The 19230-nt window shown below is 65.7% G+C and overlaps 1 protein-coding gene across 5 annotated transcripts in view; it reads left to right on the plus strand.

Moving 5' to 3' along the window:
* DOT1L (DOT1 like histone lysine methyltransferase) overlaps positions 1-19230 on the plus strand; it is a 61078-nt gene that overhangs the window by 25759 nt on the left and 16089 nt on the right. For all 5 annotated transcript variants that reach the window (XM_045989988.1, XM_045989987.1, XM_045989991.1 and 2 more), the window contains exons 5-14: positions 445-673; positions 3015-3109; positions 3614-3676; positions 10416-10471; positions 12506-12585; positions 16157-16225; positions 16900-17006; positions 17430-17471; positions 18357-18467; positions 18561-18795. In XM_045989988.1, the coding sequence (XP_045845944.1) occupies positions 445-673; positions 3015-3109; positions 3614-3676; positions 10416-10471; positions 12506-12585; positions 16157-16225; positions 16900-17006; positions 17430-17471; positions 18357-18467; positions 18561-18795 (1087 nt within the window). The remainder of the gene's footprint in view (positions 1-444; positions 674-3014; positions 3110-3613; positions 3677-10415; positions 10472-12505; positions 12586-16156; positions 16226-16899; positions 17007-17429; positions 17472-18356; positions 18468-18560; positions 18796-19230) is intronic.

Raw genomic sequence — 19230 nt, forward strand, 5'->3', positions numbered from 1 at the left:
GCTGACCTGGGCCACTCATGGCGGCTGTGTGGCCTCTCGTGGGCTGCGTGGTGGTGGTGTGGCCCCAGACTGGGAAGGCCCTCGGGAGCCATCGGTTCCAGTCACGGGCCGCAAGTAGCCCAAGGGGGCGGACTGTGAGGGGTCAGGGCTCAGTGGTCCCCGGGGCTGGGAGCCTAAGGACTCCCTCCTCGGGCCAGCGGGAGCTGGACGGGGTGCAGGCCCAGTTCGGGCCTCGGAGGCCCCTGACGTGGACCACCCGGTGCCGGCTCTTTCCGTGGCCTCGGCCCATTTCTTTTCCCGGATGGGCTTTCGGGTGAAGGTGCAGCTCTGCGGCCGACGACCTCTGCTCTCTGGGGAGGCGGCGGGGCTGGGGCCGGGACGCACGGCTGTCGGGCGGGGCGAGGCACCCGTGTCACGCGCGTGGGGCGTTCTGTGCCGCCCTAGTGGAAGGGGACCACGCAGCCCATGAAGCTGAACACGCGGCCGTCCAACGGGCTTCTGCGACACGTCCTGCAGCAGGTCTACAACCACTCGGTGACGGACCCCGAGAAGCTCAACAACTACGAGCCCTTCTCCCCGGAGGTGTACGGGGAGACCTCCTTTGACTTGGTTGCTCAGATGATCGACGAGATCAAGATGACCGAGGACGACCTGTTTGTGGACCTGGGCAGTGGTGAGTGTGGGCAGGCCGCGCCGTCAGCGCCGCCAGCCTCCCTGGCCCCTGGAGATGGAGCACCCCGGGTCACCTGCAGCCCCTCGCGGGGGGCCGCCCCTCTCTGCGGCCAGCCGGCGCTCTGCACCGAGGAGAGCCCGGGTCGCCGTGCTCCCGAGGGCCCCTCCCTCTCCCTCACCCCTCCTCGCCCTGGGGGACCTGTTCTTGGGACCCGTTCAGAGGGGACCCCAGTGACCACTGCAGACCAGCCCCCCACGTGGCTGGTTGTCCTCACCCCTGCACCACACTCCCTAGCTGTCACTCGCCCCCTGCCTCTTTGGTGCACGGGGGGCCCCCAGCACCAGCATGGAGGGTCCTGAGGGCAGGGGCCTGTCCTCAGCGTGGCCTAGCAGGCATCCACGTGAAGAGCCACGTACGGAGTGCCACGAACGCACACCTCGGGTTGGCCGATTCCCGATGGGACGTGTTCGGTGACAGGGCTGGCGATGGGGCTGGCGGTCCGCCTGCGTGGGAACCCCGTGCACAGCCCTCCTCTGGGTCGGCCGGCCCGGAGAACACAGAGCCTTGTGCCGCAGACTGAATGTCCCGTCTCAAACCGGCGCGGCCTCGGCGCTTGCAGGGGGCCCAGCGCCCCGGGCGCGGACGACCCTTTTCACGTCATCAGTAGCGCGGACCTTTTGAAGCACACAATTTGTGTTTTACTTGTTTGTTCGAAGACTTTAGTCGACAGAGAACGTAAGCAGCAGAGTGGCAGGCAGGGGAGAAGCAGGGTTCCTGCCGGGCGTGCGGCCGACATGGGGCTCGATCCCACCTGAGCCGAAGGTAGCTCCTGAACCAACTGAGGCACCCAGGCGCCCCACAATTCACCTTTTATTAAGAATATGTGTACTTTCAGGGGCTCCTGGGCAGCTCACTCAGTCGAGTGTCCGACTCTTGGTTTCAGCTCAGGTCATGATCTCAGGGTCGTGAGATCGAGCCCCACCGCAGCTTCCATGCTGAGCAGGGGTCTGCTTGAGACTGTCTCCCTCTGTCCTTCTCCTTGCTCGTGCATGTGGACACACTGTCTCTCCAAAAACAAACAAAAAAGAATTTCTAGGCTTCAAAAGTCAGTTATCTAAAACGCTACAGAACTTATCTGTGTGTGTGGAAAGGTTTGGGAGTTTTGGTCTCCCATCCAAGTACTAACCAGGCCCGATCCTGCTTAGCTTCCTAGATCAGACGAGATCCGGCGCGCTCAGGGTGGTATGGCCGTAGACGGTTTGGGAGTTTCAGAAAACCCCTTCTGGCTCCTCGTGCCCAGCTCTTACCCCTCGCCATGACCCTTGTGTCCTCTTGCTGTGGGCCTTGCCATTTACCCTGTGTTTCTAAGTCATGGACCTATTTTCTTATTTTTCTTTCTTTAAGATTTTTTACTTGGGGTACCTGGGTGGCTCAGTGGGTTAAAGCCTCTGCCTTCGGCTCAGGTCGTGATCTCAGGGTCCTGGGATCGAGCCCCGCATTGGCTCTCTGTTCAGCCGGGAGCCTGCTTCCCCCTCTCTCTCTGCCTGCCTTTCTGCCTGCTTGCGATCTCTGTCTGTCAAATGAATAAATAAAACAAAATAAAATAAAGGAGATTTTTTACTTAAGTAATTTCCACCCCCAACGTGGGGCTTGAACTCATGACCCTGAGATCGAGAGTCTCGCGCTCCACCACGCAAGCCAGCCAGGCCCTCGGTTGCTTCTTTTCATTACCCAAACGAACACATTCAAAGCATGAGCTCAGAAGGCTCCCGGCACGCTGGCTGAGAGGCACGACTGACCCAAGTAGGAGAGGGACCGTGGGCCAGGCTTCCGGGCGCACATGAGGTCTGAGCGCCACGCGCTGCCGAGCTGGACCTGGTGGTGCGTTTGGCCAGTGCGTGGCCGTGGTTTGGAGACCCCGTTTCTGGAGTGCGGGACTGCCCCTGCTGTTCCCACTGCACATCAAGCCCCGGTCGACGCCGAGCGTTGATGGGTGTTCTCGGGCGGTTTCAGATCGGGCCGGCCGTGCCGTGCCTTGGTGGTGACTGGGGAACCTTCCAGAGGGAGACACAGTGCAGGTTGCCCTCGCGGGAGCCCTGGTGTGCTGTCTATGGGAGGCAGTGTAGGCCAGACGGCCGTCCCCCTAGCGGTGCCTCGGCTCACGGCCTGGGTCAGTGGCATATCCTAGTGACCTTGGAGATGCTTGTACCTTCTCGGAGAGCCGGTGGCCTCGGCCTCTTCACCCCTGTGGCCAGCGCCTGTGTGGCCTGGGCCTCGCCTCTGGGTGGGTGGCGCCTCCGTCCCAGGGCCTGTGTCTGATTGTCCCTCTCTCTCTCCGAAGGAGTGGGCCAGGTCGTGCTGCAGGTCGCCGCGGCCACCAACTGCAAACATCACTATGGCGTGGAGAAAGCGGACATCCCAGCCAAGTACGCGGAGGTGAGCGCCTCTGGAGTGGGCGCAGGCGCGTGTGTCCGCCTCTCTTCTTTCCAACCTTTGCCGGGACCCGCGGGGAGTAAGGAGGGACGGACAGCAGGAGGTGGGCGTTCCGCGGGGCCGCTTGGTCTCTGCCTGCACATCTGGGCCCGGTGCGCGTGCCGCCAGGGAGGACCATAGCCTTGCCTACGCCAGGCCGGCCTGTCTCCTCCCGATGCACCCCGGGTCCGCAGGCATTCCCTGGGTGCCCGTGTCCGCCTGGGGGGGGCCAGTGGGGTTTGGGGCGTAGGCGCGTCTCCAGAAACGCCTTTAGAGTGTGCGGCTGCGCATCTGCTGGACCCCACGGGTCCTGCGGTCTGTCCTCCCCTGCAACCCCCAGAGTCGGCCGGCTGCTGCTCAGAGGGGCTGGGTTGTGGGCTGGTAGCGGGGCAGCCCCAGCTTGTCCTGGGGGAGGCCGGGGCGGGGCGGCGGGGCGCCGCTGACGGGCTGTCGGATATTGCCTTGCAGACCATGGACCGCGAGTTCAGGAAGTGGATGAAATGGTATGGAAAAAAGCATGCAGAATACACAGTGAGTGCCATGGCCCCGGGCCCTGCAGCTAACGGTCCGGCTCCGTTCCTGTGCCTCCTCCTCCTCCTCCCCTGACCCGCCGCTCTGCCCTGCCTGTCCTCGCCTGGCGTGTGGTGCTGGGGGACGGCCGCCCGGCCTCACGAGGGCCTGCCTCCTCCGCCCTCTCCGGCCTCCTTGGGGCCGCCGCTGCTCCTGCCCCGGGCGCCCTGAGAACAGGTGGCAGGTGGACCCTGTCCCGCAGCCCTCAGCCGTGCGAAGGCAGTCGTGGGCATCGTGTCCCCGGGCACCTGGCGGGTCTCAGGGAGCCCTTGGTGTCGTGCGCGTGTGTGTCACGGCCACGGTGCAGGTCTGGGCAGCGGGGTGTGGACAGGAAGGCCTCTTCCCTGGTCCGCTGCCTGGCTCCGTGGTGTCCTCTCCGTTGCCTTCCTGGCAGCTTGTGACCCCGCCGGTGAGTCCCTCCTCCTGGCAAGGCTCGGGGTTGGGCCGCACACCCCCAGCTCCCCGGGCCGCTCCTGCACCGTGGCCTCCGTGGCTTGGCCCAGGCTTGCGAGGCCCACGTTTCTTGGCTGGCCAGGGTTCTAGAGCCCTGGCCTCTGTCTGCCCCTGTCCGGGGCTCCTGCATCACGCCCTGGAACACGCGTGTGGGCCCGGGACTCGTCGCTTGCTCCCTCTTTCACTGTGGACGCACTGCAGCCGTGTAGCCTGCAGCCACGTGGCCACTGCGGCGACACCGTGGACAGAGTGTGTCCCAACCAGACCTTTAACTCCTCCTCCTCCCATCCCGGGTCCAATGTGCGCGCCCAGACCCCCGAGCCTGTGCTCAGCTCCGCGGCCGGCCCCGTTCCTGTCCCTCCCGGGGTCTCTTGCGAGTGTTCACGTCTTGCCCTCTCCATCGTCCCCAGCCCAGAGCACGCCGTCCCACGGGTGTTGACTGCTGAGCTGAGACCGGTGTCCTGGTCGTGTCACGGGATCACGGAGGGGAGCTCGGTTGGGGTGTGGGGAGAAGGGGAAGGGGAGGTTTCCCTTTCCGTAGGCCAGCCTGATGGCTTCTCCTTCCGTGGGTCGTCCCTGCGCTGTGGTGTCCCAAAGTCATCGCCAGACCCGAGGTCACCCGTGTTTGCTCCTTGGTGTCTTCTGGTGGCTGGTTTTTTTTTTTTTTTTAAGATTTTTATTTCTTTATTTAACAGAGAGAGAGATCACAAGCAGGCAGAGAGGCAGGCAGAGAGAGACGAGGAAGCAGGCTCCCCGCGGAGCAGAGAGCCCGATGCGGGGCTCGATCCCAGGACCCTGAGATCATGACCTGAGCCGAAGGCAGAGGCTTTAACCCACTGAGCCCCCCAGGCACCCCTTCTGGTAGCTGTTTTATGAGTAGGGCCGCGAGGCTGTGAGGTTGGCACCTGGATCCTTTCCTTTTGCATGTTGAGGCCCTGCAGGTTCAGCCCTGTGCTTGCCTGTCTGGCCGTCCGTGCCGTCTCCGCTGCCGTGGCTCTGTAGCGAGTCTTCACTCGGGCGCCATCCGCCTCTTCTGACCTGGCTCTCCTTCCGCGCCGTGTCGCCCACTCTGGGGCTTTCCCGTCCCCAGATAAGCCATGGAGTCGGCGTGCGGTCCGTGCGTCGGGTCCACCTCAGAGGGCAGGGCGGGGGGCGGCCGGCCGGAGTCTGTGCTGGCGCGTGGGGAGAGCTCACGTCCGGACAGGGTTGCGTCTTCGTGCCTCCGACGCGGCCTGCCTTCCCTCGCCGAGTTCGGTCTCCAGGCTTTTGTAGTCTGCCTCCTGTAGGTCGCATACACGTTTTGTTGGCGTTATCCGGAAGTCTGTCTGTCTGTCTGTCTGTCTTGGTGCCTGTGTGAGCAATACTGGCTTTTTAATTTCAAACCCGCGTGTCAGTTGCTGGCTTGCAGGAAGGCAGTTGGCTTCTGCCGTGTGTTTACGTACGACGGCGCCTCTGCCTTAGAGTGGTGTTGTGATGGCTTACCAGCTCCGGGTGTGCGTCTCCGAACTCGTTCAGATTTTCTGCGCAGACGATCGCGTCATCTGCGAGCCGAGATGGTGTGGTGTCTCCTTCCCGGTCTGTGTGCGTCATTTTTCCTGTCTGTTGCACGAGCCCGTGTAACACTGGTATGGCCACGACGCTTGAGAGGGACACTGTGGCCTGTTCTGAGCTTCCTGGGAAACGGCGACTTTACAATCACAGAGGGGCCGTGAGTTGGCAGGTGTTCCGTGGGTGCTCCTGACCGAGCAGACACGTTTCCCCTCCGCTCTTGTTTGGCTGAGAATCCTCACCAGGAGTGGCGCCAGAGGCTTGTCAAATGCCTTTCCTGCGTGCGTTGGCGCGTCCCTGTTGGTGTGGCGAGCGCAGGTGTCCTTCCGTGGCTGGGGGGGTCCTGCCCGGTCATGGCGTGGGCGGTTTTCACACGGTGCGGGATTTCCGCTCTGCACCTGCGTTGTGGGGAGCGCTTGCATCGGCGTCCCCAGAGGTCCCGGCCGGGAGCTCTCCTTCCCTGTGACGTGCTCGGGTGCGGGGTGCTGGCCCCGTGGGGGCGGAGGTGCGCCCTCTGCCTGGCTTCTCTTCCCTGCCTCCTGGTGCAGTTTCTTCTGGAACTCTCTGCCCCGCACTGCGGCTCCCGGGGTCAGCCTGCAGAAGTCCCGGGGGTTTCCATTTCCAGGAACTTCCCACGTCTCCTCTGCAGACTGCAGCCCTGGGCGGACTTCCTGAGACGAGGGATTGTGCGTCTTCAAGGGCTTCTCGTTTCTGGTGAGGGCGCTACGTCCTCCGGAGCAGCCCCTGGTGCGGTCAGTGCGGCCTGCTCGCAGCCTCGGGCAGCTCCTGGGGGCGGGGGCCAGGGCCAGGCCAGGCTGGGCCGCCGCCTGCTACCCGCCTGCCTCTCCTCCTGCCGCCTCCTTCCCTCTCTTGGCTCGGTGCGGGGTCAGTGGTTGGCACGCGGGCGGACAGGAGGGGCTCCCCGTGTGGAAACCGTCTCATTCCTCAGGTCCAGCGTGGGGCAGAGTGCTCGCTGGCCCCGCTGCGGCCCCTGCGGGGTGGCTGCGAATGGAATTTGGCTCAGGGGACACTCGGGCACGACCTTGGCCGTGGGTGTGTGGAGGAAGCTGGCCGAGCCCCTGCTGTTCGTTGTCTCTTTCCAGAGGGCGTCCTGTAGCGCCGGCCCTGTGGCTGTGGGAGCGCGGGGTGATGGAGAGCGCCCACATTTGGCGGGAACTCGTGTCCTGGGTCTGTGAGGCCTTCCCAGCAGCTTTCTGTGGCTTTGACCAGGCGTCCTCGTTGGCAGACGGACAGTCCTGCTCCCGTTGCTTAAGAACCTAAGAGGAAACAGCCAACAGGAGTCTAAAAATAGCTCCGTGTGCTTTTCCAAGCCCCAGAGCCTGCTTCTGCGGGCCAAGGCTCCCCGTGCGGCCGCCGCCTCCTCTGTCCCCTCCCGCCTCCGCAGAGGTCCCCCCAGGCTCCACCTACCAGTCCCTGTCCTGCACCCAGCGGTGCCCGGCGCCAGGCCCTCCCTGCCACCACGTGCTTCCTCCTGTCAGAGCCCCCGTGCCCTCCTTCCTTGGCTTCCGCCTGCGGGTCTGGCTCAGCGCAGGGCGCCCCCTCCACCTGGGAGACGCTCTGTCCGGCTCCCTGCCCAGGCGGACGTCCAGGCCCCCAGAGCCCCCTTAACACAGTAGCCGGGCTGTTCACGATGAGCCCCGTACGCTGTGGGCACCTGGCAATGGGCTTGGCCCTCGGCGGATTGCAGGCATGGAGGGCGTGTCACCCGGGGTGGCTGCGGCCTCTCGGAGGAGCCACGGCAGGGAGGGTGTCCGCAGACCGGCCCGTGCCGACACGCTTCCTGCACCCGGGCCTCTCTCTCCAGTACGTGTGCGGGGCCTCCCCCGGCACCTGCCACCCCTCCGGCTTTGTCGATGTCACGACGGTGCGCGTGTGGGCCTCGGGGGGGCTGGGCCATGTCTGCTGCGGCCCCTGCATCTCAGATGCGCTGGCCCACCTCCCCTTCGGCCTGGGGCTGGGTCACCGGCAGGCTGGCGCTGCCAGGAGACGGGGCCTGGTGGTTCGGCCGAGCCGCGCTGCATCTGCGGACTTGGGGCTGCTCCTGGGTGGGTGCGCCGAGTGCCAGGGCCTGCCCGTTGCCCCCCTGACTCTGGTGGGGCAGACCTCGGTCTCTTCATGCTCGGACGCTGTGCTCTTTTCCCGCGACAAGAGTGTGTGCGCTTGGTACGGGGTGTGCGTGGCCTCCAGGAGCATGTCAGGGGCGAGCTGGGGGGGCTGATGGGCCCAGGCACCTGCCTGCCGGCCCGGGGTCTCCGGCAGGGGCGGTCATGGGCTCCGACGCCCTCTGCGCCAGTGCGTGCCCGGGACCTTCTCTGTGTCTTCCCATTCCTTCACACGTGGAGGTCTGCCTGACCCCGGGGTCAGGCTCTGTGACCGCGGGGTCCCGGGGCAGGGGCACAGGAGGGCCACATGCGGCACAGCTGCGGCAGCCAGCCCCCTTCTTCTGAGGGTCACAGCCCGCCTGTGCCCAGAGCAGAGCCACAGTGGGGCCGGGCGAGCAGGATCCGAGCCTGCGGCTGTTCTCTGGCCTCAGCCCAGCAGTGCTGCTCCGACCTGAGACGGCCGGGCCTGGACGGGAGCCGCCAGGGAGAGGCAGGCCGCTTGAAGAAGTGCCTGAAGGCATCTGTGTCCCTCCCAGGCCCGGGTGCGGGGTGGGGGGTGCCGGGAGGACCCCACGGCCCAGCAGGCAGTCGTCCCCAGGGCCGTGGTTTATACAGACAGAGGACAGGAAGCAAAATGAGCTCAGGGCAGGGGTGTGGGGGGCGGGGACACCAGGCGGGAGCTTCCAGAGGCCTCTCCTGGGGTGTCCTACAGGACACGCTTAGTTCCCCCCAAACGAGACAGCACCGTGCGTGTGTGGTGTGGTCTCCGGGGGCTGGCAGAGACCCAGCACCGGGTTCTCCGCTGGGTAGGTCTCACAGGCCCGTCTGCCCGGTGCAGGCCGGGAACCCTGACTCGGGGAGGGGAGCAGGTGCTCAGCCTGAGCCTCGCGTCTGCACAGACGGTTTAGGGACCCAACTCCCCCAGCAGCGAGGCTGACCGGAGCCCGCAGTCCGGTTCCAGACGCCACGGAGGGCCAGCCTCGCGAGCCGACCGGTGGGGAGGGAGGGCTCCGGCCCTCGGTGCGAGCTTTCTTACGTACGCTGCAGACTCGGGTCACTCCTGTGGTCTGGCAGGACCGTTCTCAGGAGTGTGGCAGATTTAGGAAGTTCCACAGGCGGGGAGAGGATTCAGAGTTGGGACAGCTGGGGTGTGAGCAGCCCCCCCCCAGTGCCCGAGCACGCTCCGGTGGACCGCCCCTCTCCCCGCCCCTGCGCCCTGTGCGGTCACGTTGTGTCCGCCGCGGGATACCCCGGGTGGTCTGCGCCTGTGCTGGGGGTCGTAGGATGGGCTCCTGGCCTCTGACCCGGGTCAGTGGCGCTCACTGGAAACTGGGTCGTCTCAGCTCAGGGTCTTCTGTCCGTTTCTGAGCAACAGCAGGCCTAGTGGCCTAGCAGCCCCCCCTGCTGTCTTCGTGAGGGAAGTGGGGGTTCCTGGTCACCTCGCGGCATGCATACGGGTGCGGTGAGGCCAGTGACTGGCCCCACCCTCCCCCATCCCCGGCCCCCACGAACCCCCATTCCCGTCCGTGGAAGAGCCTGGGCTGGACGTGTCACACGTGTGAACTCACACCCCGTGTGGCCTTCTGTGTCCGGTTCCCTCCCTGTGTGTTGTGGGCTTGGGGTCCGTCTCTGGGGCAGTGCATGGGCTCCTGGCTCCTGTCTGCGGCTGGGGGCCGCTCCCGCACGTGGGGGACGCGCTGATGGGCGTTTCTGTCGTCTGTTCTTCTGAATCCAGCCGCCGAGACGGAGCAGGTGCAGGCTTTGCAGGGACACATGGTCTCGCTTTTTGGTGTACGCCGAGGTGCAGTGTGATCGTGTTTCTATTTATTTCTATTTTTTTAAGAAGATTTTGTTTATTTATTAGAGAGAGAGAGAGAGCAAGCACAGACAGAGGCAGAGGGCGAAGCAGGCTCCCTGCCGAACAAGGAGCCCGATGTGGGACTCGATCCCAGGACGCTGGGATCATGACCTGAGCCGAAGGCAGCCGCCTAACCAACTGAGCCCCCCAGGTGCCCCAGTGTGATCGCGTTTTTAAAGAATGATTAAAGCAGACGTGTTGGTTTGCTGAATGCCCCACCTCGGGACACCTTGGTCACTAAGAACCACGTGCTCTTGGAGGCCCGTGTTACTGTGCTGGGCCACGCCATGCAGAGAGCCGGCGTGAAAGTGAGCGAGCTGCGGGAGGCCGGGCCCGCCATGCAGCACGTCTGCGGTACAGAAAGCAGGCCTGGCCTCTGCTGCGTGCTAGGCCGGTGCTCTGCCCTGGTGTCCCTCGGTGCACAGGTGCCTCCTGAGGGCACAAACACTGTTCCCCGTGGTTGCCCCAGCCGGCCAGCCCAGTTCTGTCCAGAACTGCTGGTAGGCTGGGAACCACGTGTGGCTGCGTCCCCAGCTGGCTCTGTGTGGCTCCGTGGCGCGTCCTCTGCTGGGGCTGGACCCTCCCTGAGCCGCCGCCGCCCCGGTCCCACATCCTCCCCCGTCAGTGACTGCGCTCATTTCATCTCCGTGCGGGCGGGCGGGGCGCCGAGCCGGCGAGGCCTCCCGAGTCAGACTCTCCCCTTTTCTCTTCCTTTCAGCTGGAAAGAGGCGACTTCCTCTCCGAAGAGTGGAGAGAGCGGATTGCCAACACAAGGTAGGGCCCGGCCGGGCGGGTGCCCCCCCCCGGGGAGGGTGCGTGGCTGGCGGAGCTCCTTCTCTCCCCATCCCTGCCCGCAGCCGAGCAGGTGGTCTGGGAGCTGGACCCAGGGCCCCAGGGCAGGGCCAGGTGTGGCGCAAAGCCTGCACGTGCCAGTCCCCTGGCTGCCCGTCAGGAAGGGCTCTTCCCTGCCGTCTCGGCCCTGTGCTCAGCGCACGGCCTCTTGCTGTGTCCACACCTTCCCGAGCTGGGCGCGGGGCCGGGCTTCTCTGCGCCCACTGCGGAACGGCGTCCTGTTCCCCCACGGCTGGGCTGCTGTGGTTTTGCCCGCACCTCCCTCTCGCCCTGCCCCGGGCCTCGGACTGGGGCTCAGAAGTCAGCTGGAGCCTGCCGGGAGCCTGGGACCCGAGGGGTGTTGCACACCCAGAGCCGTCTTCCTGGGGACAAGTCAGCCTTGTTGATGGTGGCCCACTGTTTTGGGGGACCCTGCCATCTGGCCTCTCCCTGTCTTTCCTTCAGGCGCATACGGCCTGTTGCCCCGTAGTCCCCACCGTCTGAGTCCTGGGTGTCGGTAGAAGCTGGGTGCCGCTCTTCCCGGGGGGTCTCCCTTTGTGGCTGTCCCACGAGAAATTCTCATCGGAGGGGTCTGCTCTGCTCTCCCCTACTGGCCGGGTCTTCCCCCTCTTCCTGAGAGACTCGTGCTGATCCCCTGGGCATCCCCATCCACAGGGGCCTGGGGCTCTCCATTGCTGGGCGCTGGCCAGCAGCATCTGGGCCAAGGTGTCCCATGTTGTGGTCACAGGGAGGGCCTTGTCTGCCCCTCGTCCTGCAGGCAGGATGGGAACAGGCCTTGGTGATGGGAGAGTGGCCCCTTGATGTCCCCCCAGGTGCTCTGCTTTCTGGCAGGGGTATCCCCTCCCTTCCCAGCCCCTTTCCTGTTAGGGACATCTGTCCCCGCTTCTGACTTCTCGTGCATGGGGCGGGAGGGAGCGGCTGCCTTCAGGGCACCCTTCTTCCATCAGGGCTGTCCCCAGGGCCTTTGCTGGCTCACGTCCTGCGTTCCCAGGCTCCATCCCCAACTAGGGACTGGGACAGGCCAGTCTCGCTCCCCGTGAGAGCTTGTTCTCCCTGGCTGTCTTGTCAGCGCTCTGTCCCTTGGCTCCCAAGGATGCCTGGGCCCCAGCCTAAAGCCTCCCGTCCTTGTCTTCTCAGGGAGAGCGCACTGGGCTTGCTCCGTGTCTGTACGGTTCCCCCTGCCGCTCTGCCCGTTGGCACCCGGTGTCTGTTCTCGCTGTGCTCGGGTCTTCCGGGACTGTTCTGTTACCGGGTTGCCCTGACTGCTTCCAGGCATCTCGATTTTAAACTGTCCAGACTCCAAACAAGCAGCGAGGGGATGGCTGGGGTCAGCCCAGGGTGTCTTCTGTCCCTTTCAAGAGAGGAAGTAAACGTCCGTCTGCCCTGGCTCGCATTTTATCTGGAGGCACTTCCGGGGAGAGGAGAGCCGCCCGCTGAGTCGGGAGCTGTTTCACCTGCGGGGCTGGACGCGAGCCAGCGCTCCGTGGCTTGCGGCCATTCAGAGAGTGCCTCGAGCGGGCACGAGCAGGGCCCAGGCGGGCGGGCAGGGGTGTGGCTCTGCGCACGCCGTGTGAGGCGGCCGCGTCTCCTGCCGCCCCGGCTGGCGTGTGCGGACCAGGGTCCCGGGTGGTCCCGTGCCCGAGCGCCTGGGCGGGCGGAGGAGGACTCTGCCTCTGGTCCCGCCGGTCCTTCGGCGGCTCCTTCCAAACGCCGCGGGATGCCGTCCGCACGCCCCCCTGCCCGGGTGTCCTCAGACCTCGGTCCCCAGGTGACGCGTGTGCGGTCCCCATTCCCGCCCCGGGGGCGTCGCCCGCCCCCCACCAGCGCAGCCTGCTTGTCCTCTGCGCCTTGCGGGCTGCGGGTCCCGTCCCCGGGCTGGGGGAGCCGGCGGCGGAGGCGGTAGGCGTGGCGCGCGCGGGAGCCTTGGCCTCACTGAACCGGAACATTGTTTTGCAGTGTTATATTTGTGAATAACTTTGCCTTTGGTCCTGAGGTGGATCACCAGCTGAAGGAGCGGTTTGCCAACATGAAGGAAGGTAACGCACTCTCCCCGGAACCCTGCCCTGTCGTGGTCCCGTGTGCTCGCGGCGCCTGAGGCCCGCTCAGTCCGTCTGTGACCGCGGGCGCGGCGGGTCGGTGCTGACCGCCCCCAGGTGCAGGCTGCGCGCGAGGCCCCGGCCCCGGGGCTCCGCGGACGGCAGGCGTGGTGGGGCCGACTGGGCCTCACCTGGGCGGATGGGGCTGGTGGGCCCGGGGCCTTGGGGTGGGGGCCTGGCTTGCCAGCGGGCTGCGCACTGTGCAGTCACGCTCACGCGTCCTGGAGGCGACGAGTAACTTCTCGGTGCACACTCGTGCTGAAGGGTTACTCGCTGAGAGTCTGAAGTTTGGGCTCGACCTGTGACCCCAACCCGGGGACAGTGAGGCCACGGGGCTCGTCCCAACAGGCCTCTACGGCTCTCTGGATTTTCCCTGTGTTTGGGCCCCGGTTGCCCTCCTCTGCCTTCCCGTCCCGGGGAGGGTGGGGGGAGGCCCCCTTGCCGTGCGTGTGTCCCGGACTCGCCGGCCCGTGCTCTTGGTCGAGTTGTTGGCGTGTAGGTGGGATTGCGTTTTTTTTTTTTTTAAAGAATTTCTTTTTAAGACACTTTTATTTGACAGAGAGAGATAGCGAGAGAGAGATCTCAAGCAGGGCAGAGAGAGGAGGAAGCAGGCTTCCTGCCGAGCAGGGAGCCCGATGCGGGGCTCGATCCCAGGCCCCCGAGATCATGACCTGAGCCGAAGGCAGATGCCGAACCACTGAGCCACTCAGGTGCCCCAGGGTTGCGTTTTCTTTGTGCTCATGGAGGGTTCCGGATTTGGAACTGTGTGGGGTGAGGTCCTCTGCTCTGGCCCGAACCTTCTAGGGAAAACTTTTCTGAATCTTGGCAAGTGGAGACCAGAGGCCGTCGTGCTGGGGGGCAGCCTCCCGGCTGGACTCCTTCCGGGGGAGACCTCTGCTCCCTGGATCCTCCCACGGCCCGGGGTGCACCTGAGGGCGGGGGACCGACATGCCCTCTGCGCCGGGGTGTGCGGCCGCGTGAGACGCTCCCTCCAGCTCTGTCTTCGCAGCGCACCTCCGGTGCCGCGTTTCCCTGTGCTGTGCCGGGAGCCCTTGTGTACTTGGAGCGTCAGGCAGAGAAGACCATCCAGCCGAGGAGCTTCCGAGGAGGCGGGAGGGAGCTAGCTTCATGGGAGCGCTGGCTGAGGCCTGTGTCAGTGCGGGGGAGCGCTCGTGGCTCCGTGTCCCAGCACAGCAGAGCCAGCCCGGTGGGCTCCTGGAGGAAAGAGAAACTCCAGCAGCTTCCTCCGGGTGTCGGCCACCCTGGGCGCCGATCGGGGCACACGGGCCGGGCCACAGTGGGGCCTCCTGCCGCTCTCCCGTGGACGAGGGCCGTGTCACCCCGTTGTCTGCTGTGCCTCTGGCATGTGTCCTCACTGAGCCGAGAGTCAAGGTTCTGACTGTTTTTTCATTTTCTCCCTGTGCGGAGACAGTCTTGGAACAGTGTGGGGCCTCTGTCTGGCTGAGCTCGGGGACACACTGAATCCAAAGTCCTTGGTCATGGCCCACTGTGTTTCAGGATCAAGAGGAGCCCATTGCTTGCAGGCCGAGGCCCCTAGCCAACAGCCCAGAGCCCATGGGCTCCCCTCCTTACATGTGCCCGGTTTAGGGCGGCCAGGCTGTGGGTCGTAGCAGGGGGTGCTGCTGTCCTCGGGTGCCCGTCCTTCTCAAGGCCCTCCTGGCATGAACGTGACTGGCCTCCTCGGCCTCCAGTGTGGCGTGCCCTGTTGGAGGAGCGGGCTGCGGGCTGTGGCCTCAGTGTGGGCGTCGCCCGCCTGGGCCTGTGGTCAGCAGAACCCTTCCCGGGGCCTGGACGGGAAGCCTCAGGACATGTCCTCATCCTTGGCCAATCCCTGTAGCTTCTAACACAGCTGCGGAAGCCACTGCTGGTTTTCCAGATTCCGAGACGGCCTGCATGTGGCCTTGGCGCTCCCACCTCAGGAGGGCCTGTGCGTGCCGCCCTCCCTGCGCCATCCCCGCTGCTTCGGGCTCCAGTTCTGAGGAGGGCCAAGCGCCCTCCGCATCCCTGTTCCTACGAGAGAGGGATGGGATGGGTCCCCCACGTCCCATCAGGAGACGTTTCGAGGAAGTGGAGGGCCGCCCCGCACCTGCGCAGGTGGCCGCCAGCTGCCCTCAGCCCTGACAGCTACATGGCCAGTGCGCATGGGTCTGTGTGCGGGGAGTGTGTGCACGAGGCCTGGGGTGCTCCCCGTCATTTTGTAGGGGCCGTGCGCCTCCCCCAGGAGAGAGTGGAGGGCCCCTCCACCTGTCGCTGTCCTGCTGCCCGCCCAAGGGCCTGCCGTCTGCTGGTTTCGTCCTGGGCAAGGGGCCAAGTGGGCTTTTGTGGGAGCAGGGCTCCTCCGCATTTGTTGACGACCCCTGCTGGACGTCCGGGCTCGTTGTCTCATGGGGTGTCGCTGCTCTGGTTCCTCCCTTGTGGTGTTCTGTGGGTGGGCTTGGGGGACCTGATGGGGCTCAGACCACCCGCCGAGCCCTGCGGTCCCTAGCCACCTGACCCGGGATCCTGTAGCGACGCGCCCTCGGGCCCCTCCCAGCTCCCTTGTCGTGTGGGCCATGCAGGGTGCTGTGTTCCTAGCGGGAGCCCCTGGGGGCCTGGGATGCGGTCCACTCGGCACCACGCTCTTCAGAGGCCCTCCGGGTTCCAGGCACCCCGCGGGGCTCTGTTCAGCCTCCGTCCGCTGAGACCTTTGATAGGGCCCTGCAGTCTCTGACCCTGGCTGCCTCGACCTTGCACCGGGCGCAGTGCTGAGTTGGTTGTGGCCTGCTCCCGCCAGGGTTGGTTCTCAGGACGTGGGCTGGGTGACCGGTTGCTCCGCATGCGGGACGTGCTGCAGGGGCACGCGGGACTGTGCGCACACGGAAACGGGCTCAGACATGCGGGACGTGCCGCGGCGGGCACGCGGGACTGTGCGCACACGGAAACGGGCTCAGACATGCGGCACGCGGGACTGTGCGCACACGGAAACGGGCTCAGACGGACTCTTCCAACTCAGGGTGACAGTAGTGTTTTCTTTGACTTTTCCACGTGGCTCTTTCTTCCTCACACCCAGAAGCATGGCTTCTGAGAGCGTGCGCGCACCTGTGGGTTCCTCTGCGCATCTCTCTCTCCCTAGAACTCGCATGCGGAGCCGGGGCGGGCCACCTGCCACCTTGCGGGGAGGCCCGGTGGTGTGAGTTCAGGGTTTGCCTCGGCCATGACTGAACTCATCCGCTCAAGTACGGAGCCAGCGGAGGGGGCGCATGTCCTCGCAGCTGGTGTCCGCCTGTGGCCAGCCTGAGTCCCGGCCGGGAGCTGTGCCCAGAGCACCGTCGTCCGCACGGTGCGCTCGTGGACAGACTTCCACGGGGAAGGCGCCTCCTGGCTTTGCTTTGACGTGTGGAGCGCGGACAGGACTCGGTGGCGCTGCTGTCCCCGCGCCTGCTGTGGCTGCGCCCCGCTCCGCCGCCCTGCGGCCACCCCGCGAGCCGTGGTGACCAGTCTTGTGTTGCAGGTGGCAGAATCGTGTCCTCGAAGCCCTTCGCGCCTCTGAACTTTAGAATAAACAGCAGAAACTTGAGCGGTAAGAAACTCACGTTGCTGAGTCGTCAATCTATGTGACTTTAAGCATCTGTGTCGCTGTGGGGTCCGTACCTGGTGCTCCTCACATCGGGCCGGTCGTTCTCTGGGGGGATGGGGGGTCAGCAGCAGCCCCGGCCACACCCCCTCAGTGCCACGAGCCCCCCAGTCCTGATGGCCGCAAACATTCCCGACATGGCCCTGTGTCCCCAGCGGGGAGCGTGGCTCTGTGTGGAACTCAGAAGGACAGGTGTGCCGAGCCCTTTGAGTTCCTGTTGTGACTGGCCTGAGCAGGCAGTGGCTGCCCTGTCCCTGCTCAGGAGTGACTGGTGGCGGAAAGCCCTCGGGTCGGGCTGCACGGGCCTCGGGGGCTTGGGCCTCCTGGGAGGCTAGTGGGAGCTCCTGGCTTCACGTCGTTGTGAGTCATCCTGCAAGTGCTCTCCGATGCCACCGCCCCGTGCTTGTCGCTGTTTTCCTGCGACAAGCCCCTGGGGTGGCCATGCCGCCTCCCTTGCTCAGCCGCGTGCTGGCAGCCAGCTGCCCCCTGGCGGGCGCTTGGGACAGGCTCTACCCCTTCCTGCCTCACGGGGTCTCTCCGGACTGGAGGGAGATGTTCCGAGGGCCTGCCCGCTCACCCCAGGCGCAGGAGGGGCCCTAACCGTAGCCCCTTGTGCGCAGACATCGGCACCATCATGCGGGTCGTGGAGCTCTCGCCCCTGAAGGGCTCGGTGTCCTGGACGGGGAAGCCGGTCTCCTACTACCTGCACACCATCGACCGCACCATAGTGAGTGCCCCGCTGGGCTGGGGTGGGGGGCCTGGCCAGCCGGCCCGCAGTGCGGGTGGAAGTGGGTCAGGAGGCTGGAGGCCCTGGTCTGTCTCGCCTTTGTCCTCAGCCCTCGTGGGGGGCAGACCTTGTCCACGAGGACCCGTGGTACAGCGGCTCTGTCTTGGAGTCCGAGGCCACCGGCGCCCTGCCAGGCCTGCCGTGTGGCTGCCGGCCCACGTGGGACGGCTGTGCGGGGTCTGCACGGCCCACACGGGGGGAGCCCTGAGCCCGGCGGGTGCCCTGCTAGCTGCCCACCTGGGAGCCGCCCCGCCGCGCTCTGCCGGGTGCGGTGTCTGCGAGCCCGGCCTATTGCTCTCACCCCCCCACAGGGCTGGGGCCCGGCTTCTCATGAGATATTGTCTTGTCTTTTTGTGTTTGCAGCTTGAAAACTATTTTTCTAGTCTGAAAAATCCAAAACTCAGGGTAAGTGTGTGTTTTCTACTAGTCTTCATGTTGTGTGTGCGCTGCTGGTGGGGGGTGTGCCGGCTGGGAGGGGCTGTCCGGGGTGGGGGCGGGTCTCAGTGCGGGGGACCAGGGGACCGCGTACACCTGCCTCTGGCCGCAGCTCTTGGGCACGTTTCTGGGGAATGGGTCGAATGAGTCTCTGAGATGGGGTTTGGCGGCATGGTGGGCTATGCCCAAGTACAGGGCGGAGAGCAGCCCTCCCGCTGTCCCAATCCGAGGCCCGAGCCACAGAGGGGCCGGAACGTTCCGAGCTGCCGTCCGAGGGGAGCTGGGATCCTTGCGCCCATGTCCCTCCCGTGCCCTCGCAGCTGCTGTTCATCTGTCTCCAGAGTCGGTGCTGTCTGGGCACGAGTTTTTTTGTTTGGTGACTCGGATAAGTATCCAAGCAGGAGAGCCCCCAGCCCCAGAGACAGCCACTCCAGCTGCCGGGGGCCCCGTGCTCTGCCTACTGTATTGAGGGCACTCGGGTCGTAACATGCTGACCAGCGCTCTCGGCCCCTGGAGCAGGTGGTCACCATCCTTCCTCGTAACGCGGTGCGACCCGGAGTCCTCACCGGGGAGGACCACGCTGTCGTGCACACACCCCCGCGGCGTGCGGAGCGTGCCACCAGCTGGAGGGAAGCCACGGCCGGGAGGCTTCTCCCACCCCAGCACCAGGGTCCTGCGCCGTCCACGCTTGGAAGGCCACCTGCTTTCTGATGGAGCCCTGGGGGGCACGTGCCCTGCAGGCCGTTGGGCTCCTCTGCCCCTCTCTGTCCTTGCGTGTGCGGAGGCAGGCGGAGCTCGGGCTGGCGGCCGCCTCGAGCCGGCCCCGCCGCAGACGCAGCCACACTTGTTTTCCAGGAGGAGCAAGAGGCAGCCCGGCGGCGGCAGCAGCGGGAAAGCAAGAGCGCCACGACCACTCCCACCAAGGGGCCCGAGAGCAAGGCTGCCGCACCTGCGGACGCCCCGATGGTGAGTGTGTGCCCCGCGCCCTGCGGAGGGAGGGCTCACGTGGCCCGATGGGCCGGCCAGTGCTCCCCTGACGGCCTTGCTCCCATCCGCCAGGACTCGGGGGCCGAGGAAGAGAAAGCTGGGGCGACCACCATCAAAAAGCCGTCCCCCTCCAAAGCACGGAAGAAGAAGCTGAACAAGAAGGGGCGGAAGATGGCCGGCCGGAAGCGCGGGCGCCCCAAGAAGATGAGCACTGCGAACCCCGAGCGTAAGCCCAAGAAGAGCCAAAACGCACTGGACCTCCTGCACGCCCAGGCCGCGCCGCAGACGGCAGCGCCCTCGCCGCAGGGTGAGCCGGCCGTGGGTGGACCCCGGGGCGTGCCTTCAGCCAGTCCCAGCGCCCCTGTGTCTCTCTGCCTCGGTGCGGCGAGTAGGGAGTAGGGTCCCTCTCCTGTCCGCTGAGGCAGTGAGAGGGGCAGAGGCCGCCGTGAGGGCATCACGTCCCGTGTGGCTGGGTGCCTGCCTTCCAGACCCTGCTGGGGCACACGGATCCTCACGGCCGTCTACACTGGGGTCGGCCCCCTGAGAGCGCACCCCGGGGGGGGCCTTCCCATCCTCCCGCCCCGGGCTCAGGTGACAGACCCCGCACCAGGGACACGACTCACGGGGGCGTCTTGGATCCCGCGGAGCTTTGACTCCACTTCTCAAAGCGCTGCGACGCGGTGTCTGGTCCCCCGCTCAGTCTCGGTGTGAGCACGCTGGCCGGTTCCCTGGAGCAGAGCTG

The sequence above is a fragment of the Meles meles genome, chromosome 20 (assembly GCF_922984935.1).
Source record: "Meles meles chromosome 20, mMelMel3.1 paternal haplotype, whole genome shotgun sequence".
In the NCBI taxonomy this organism is placed as follows: Eukaryota; Metazoa; Chordata; class Mammalia; order Carnivora; family Mustelidae; genus Meles; species Meles meles.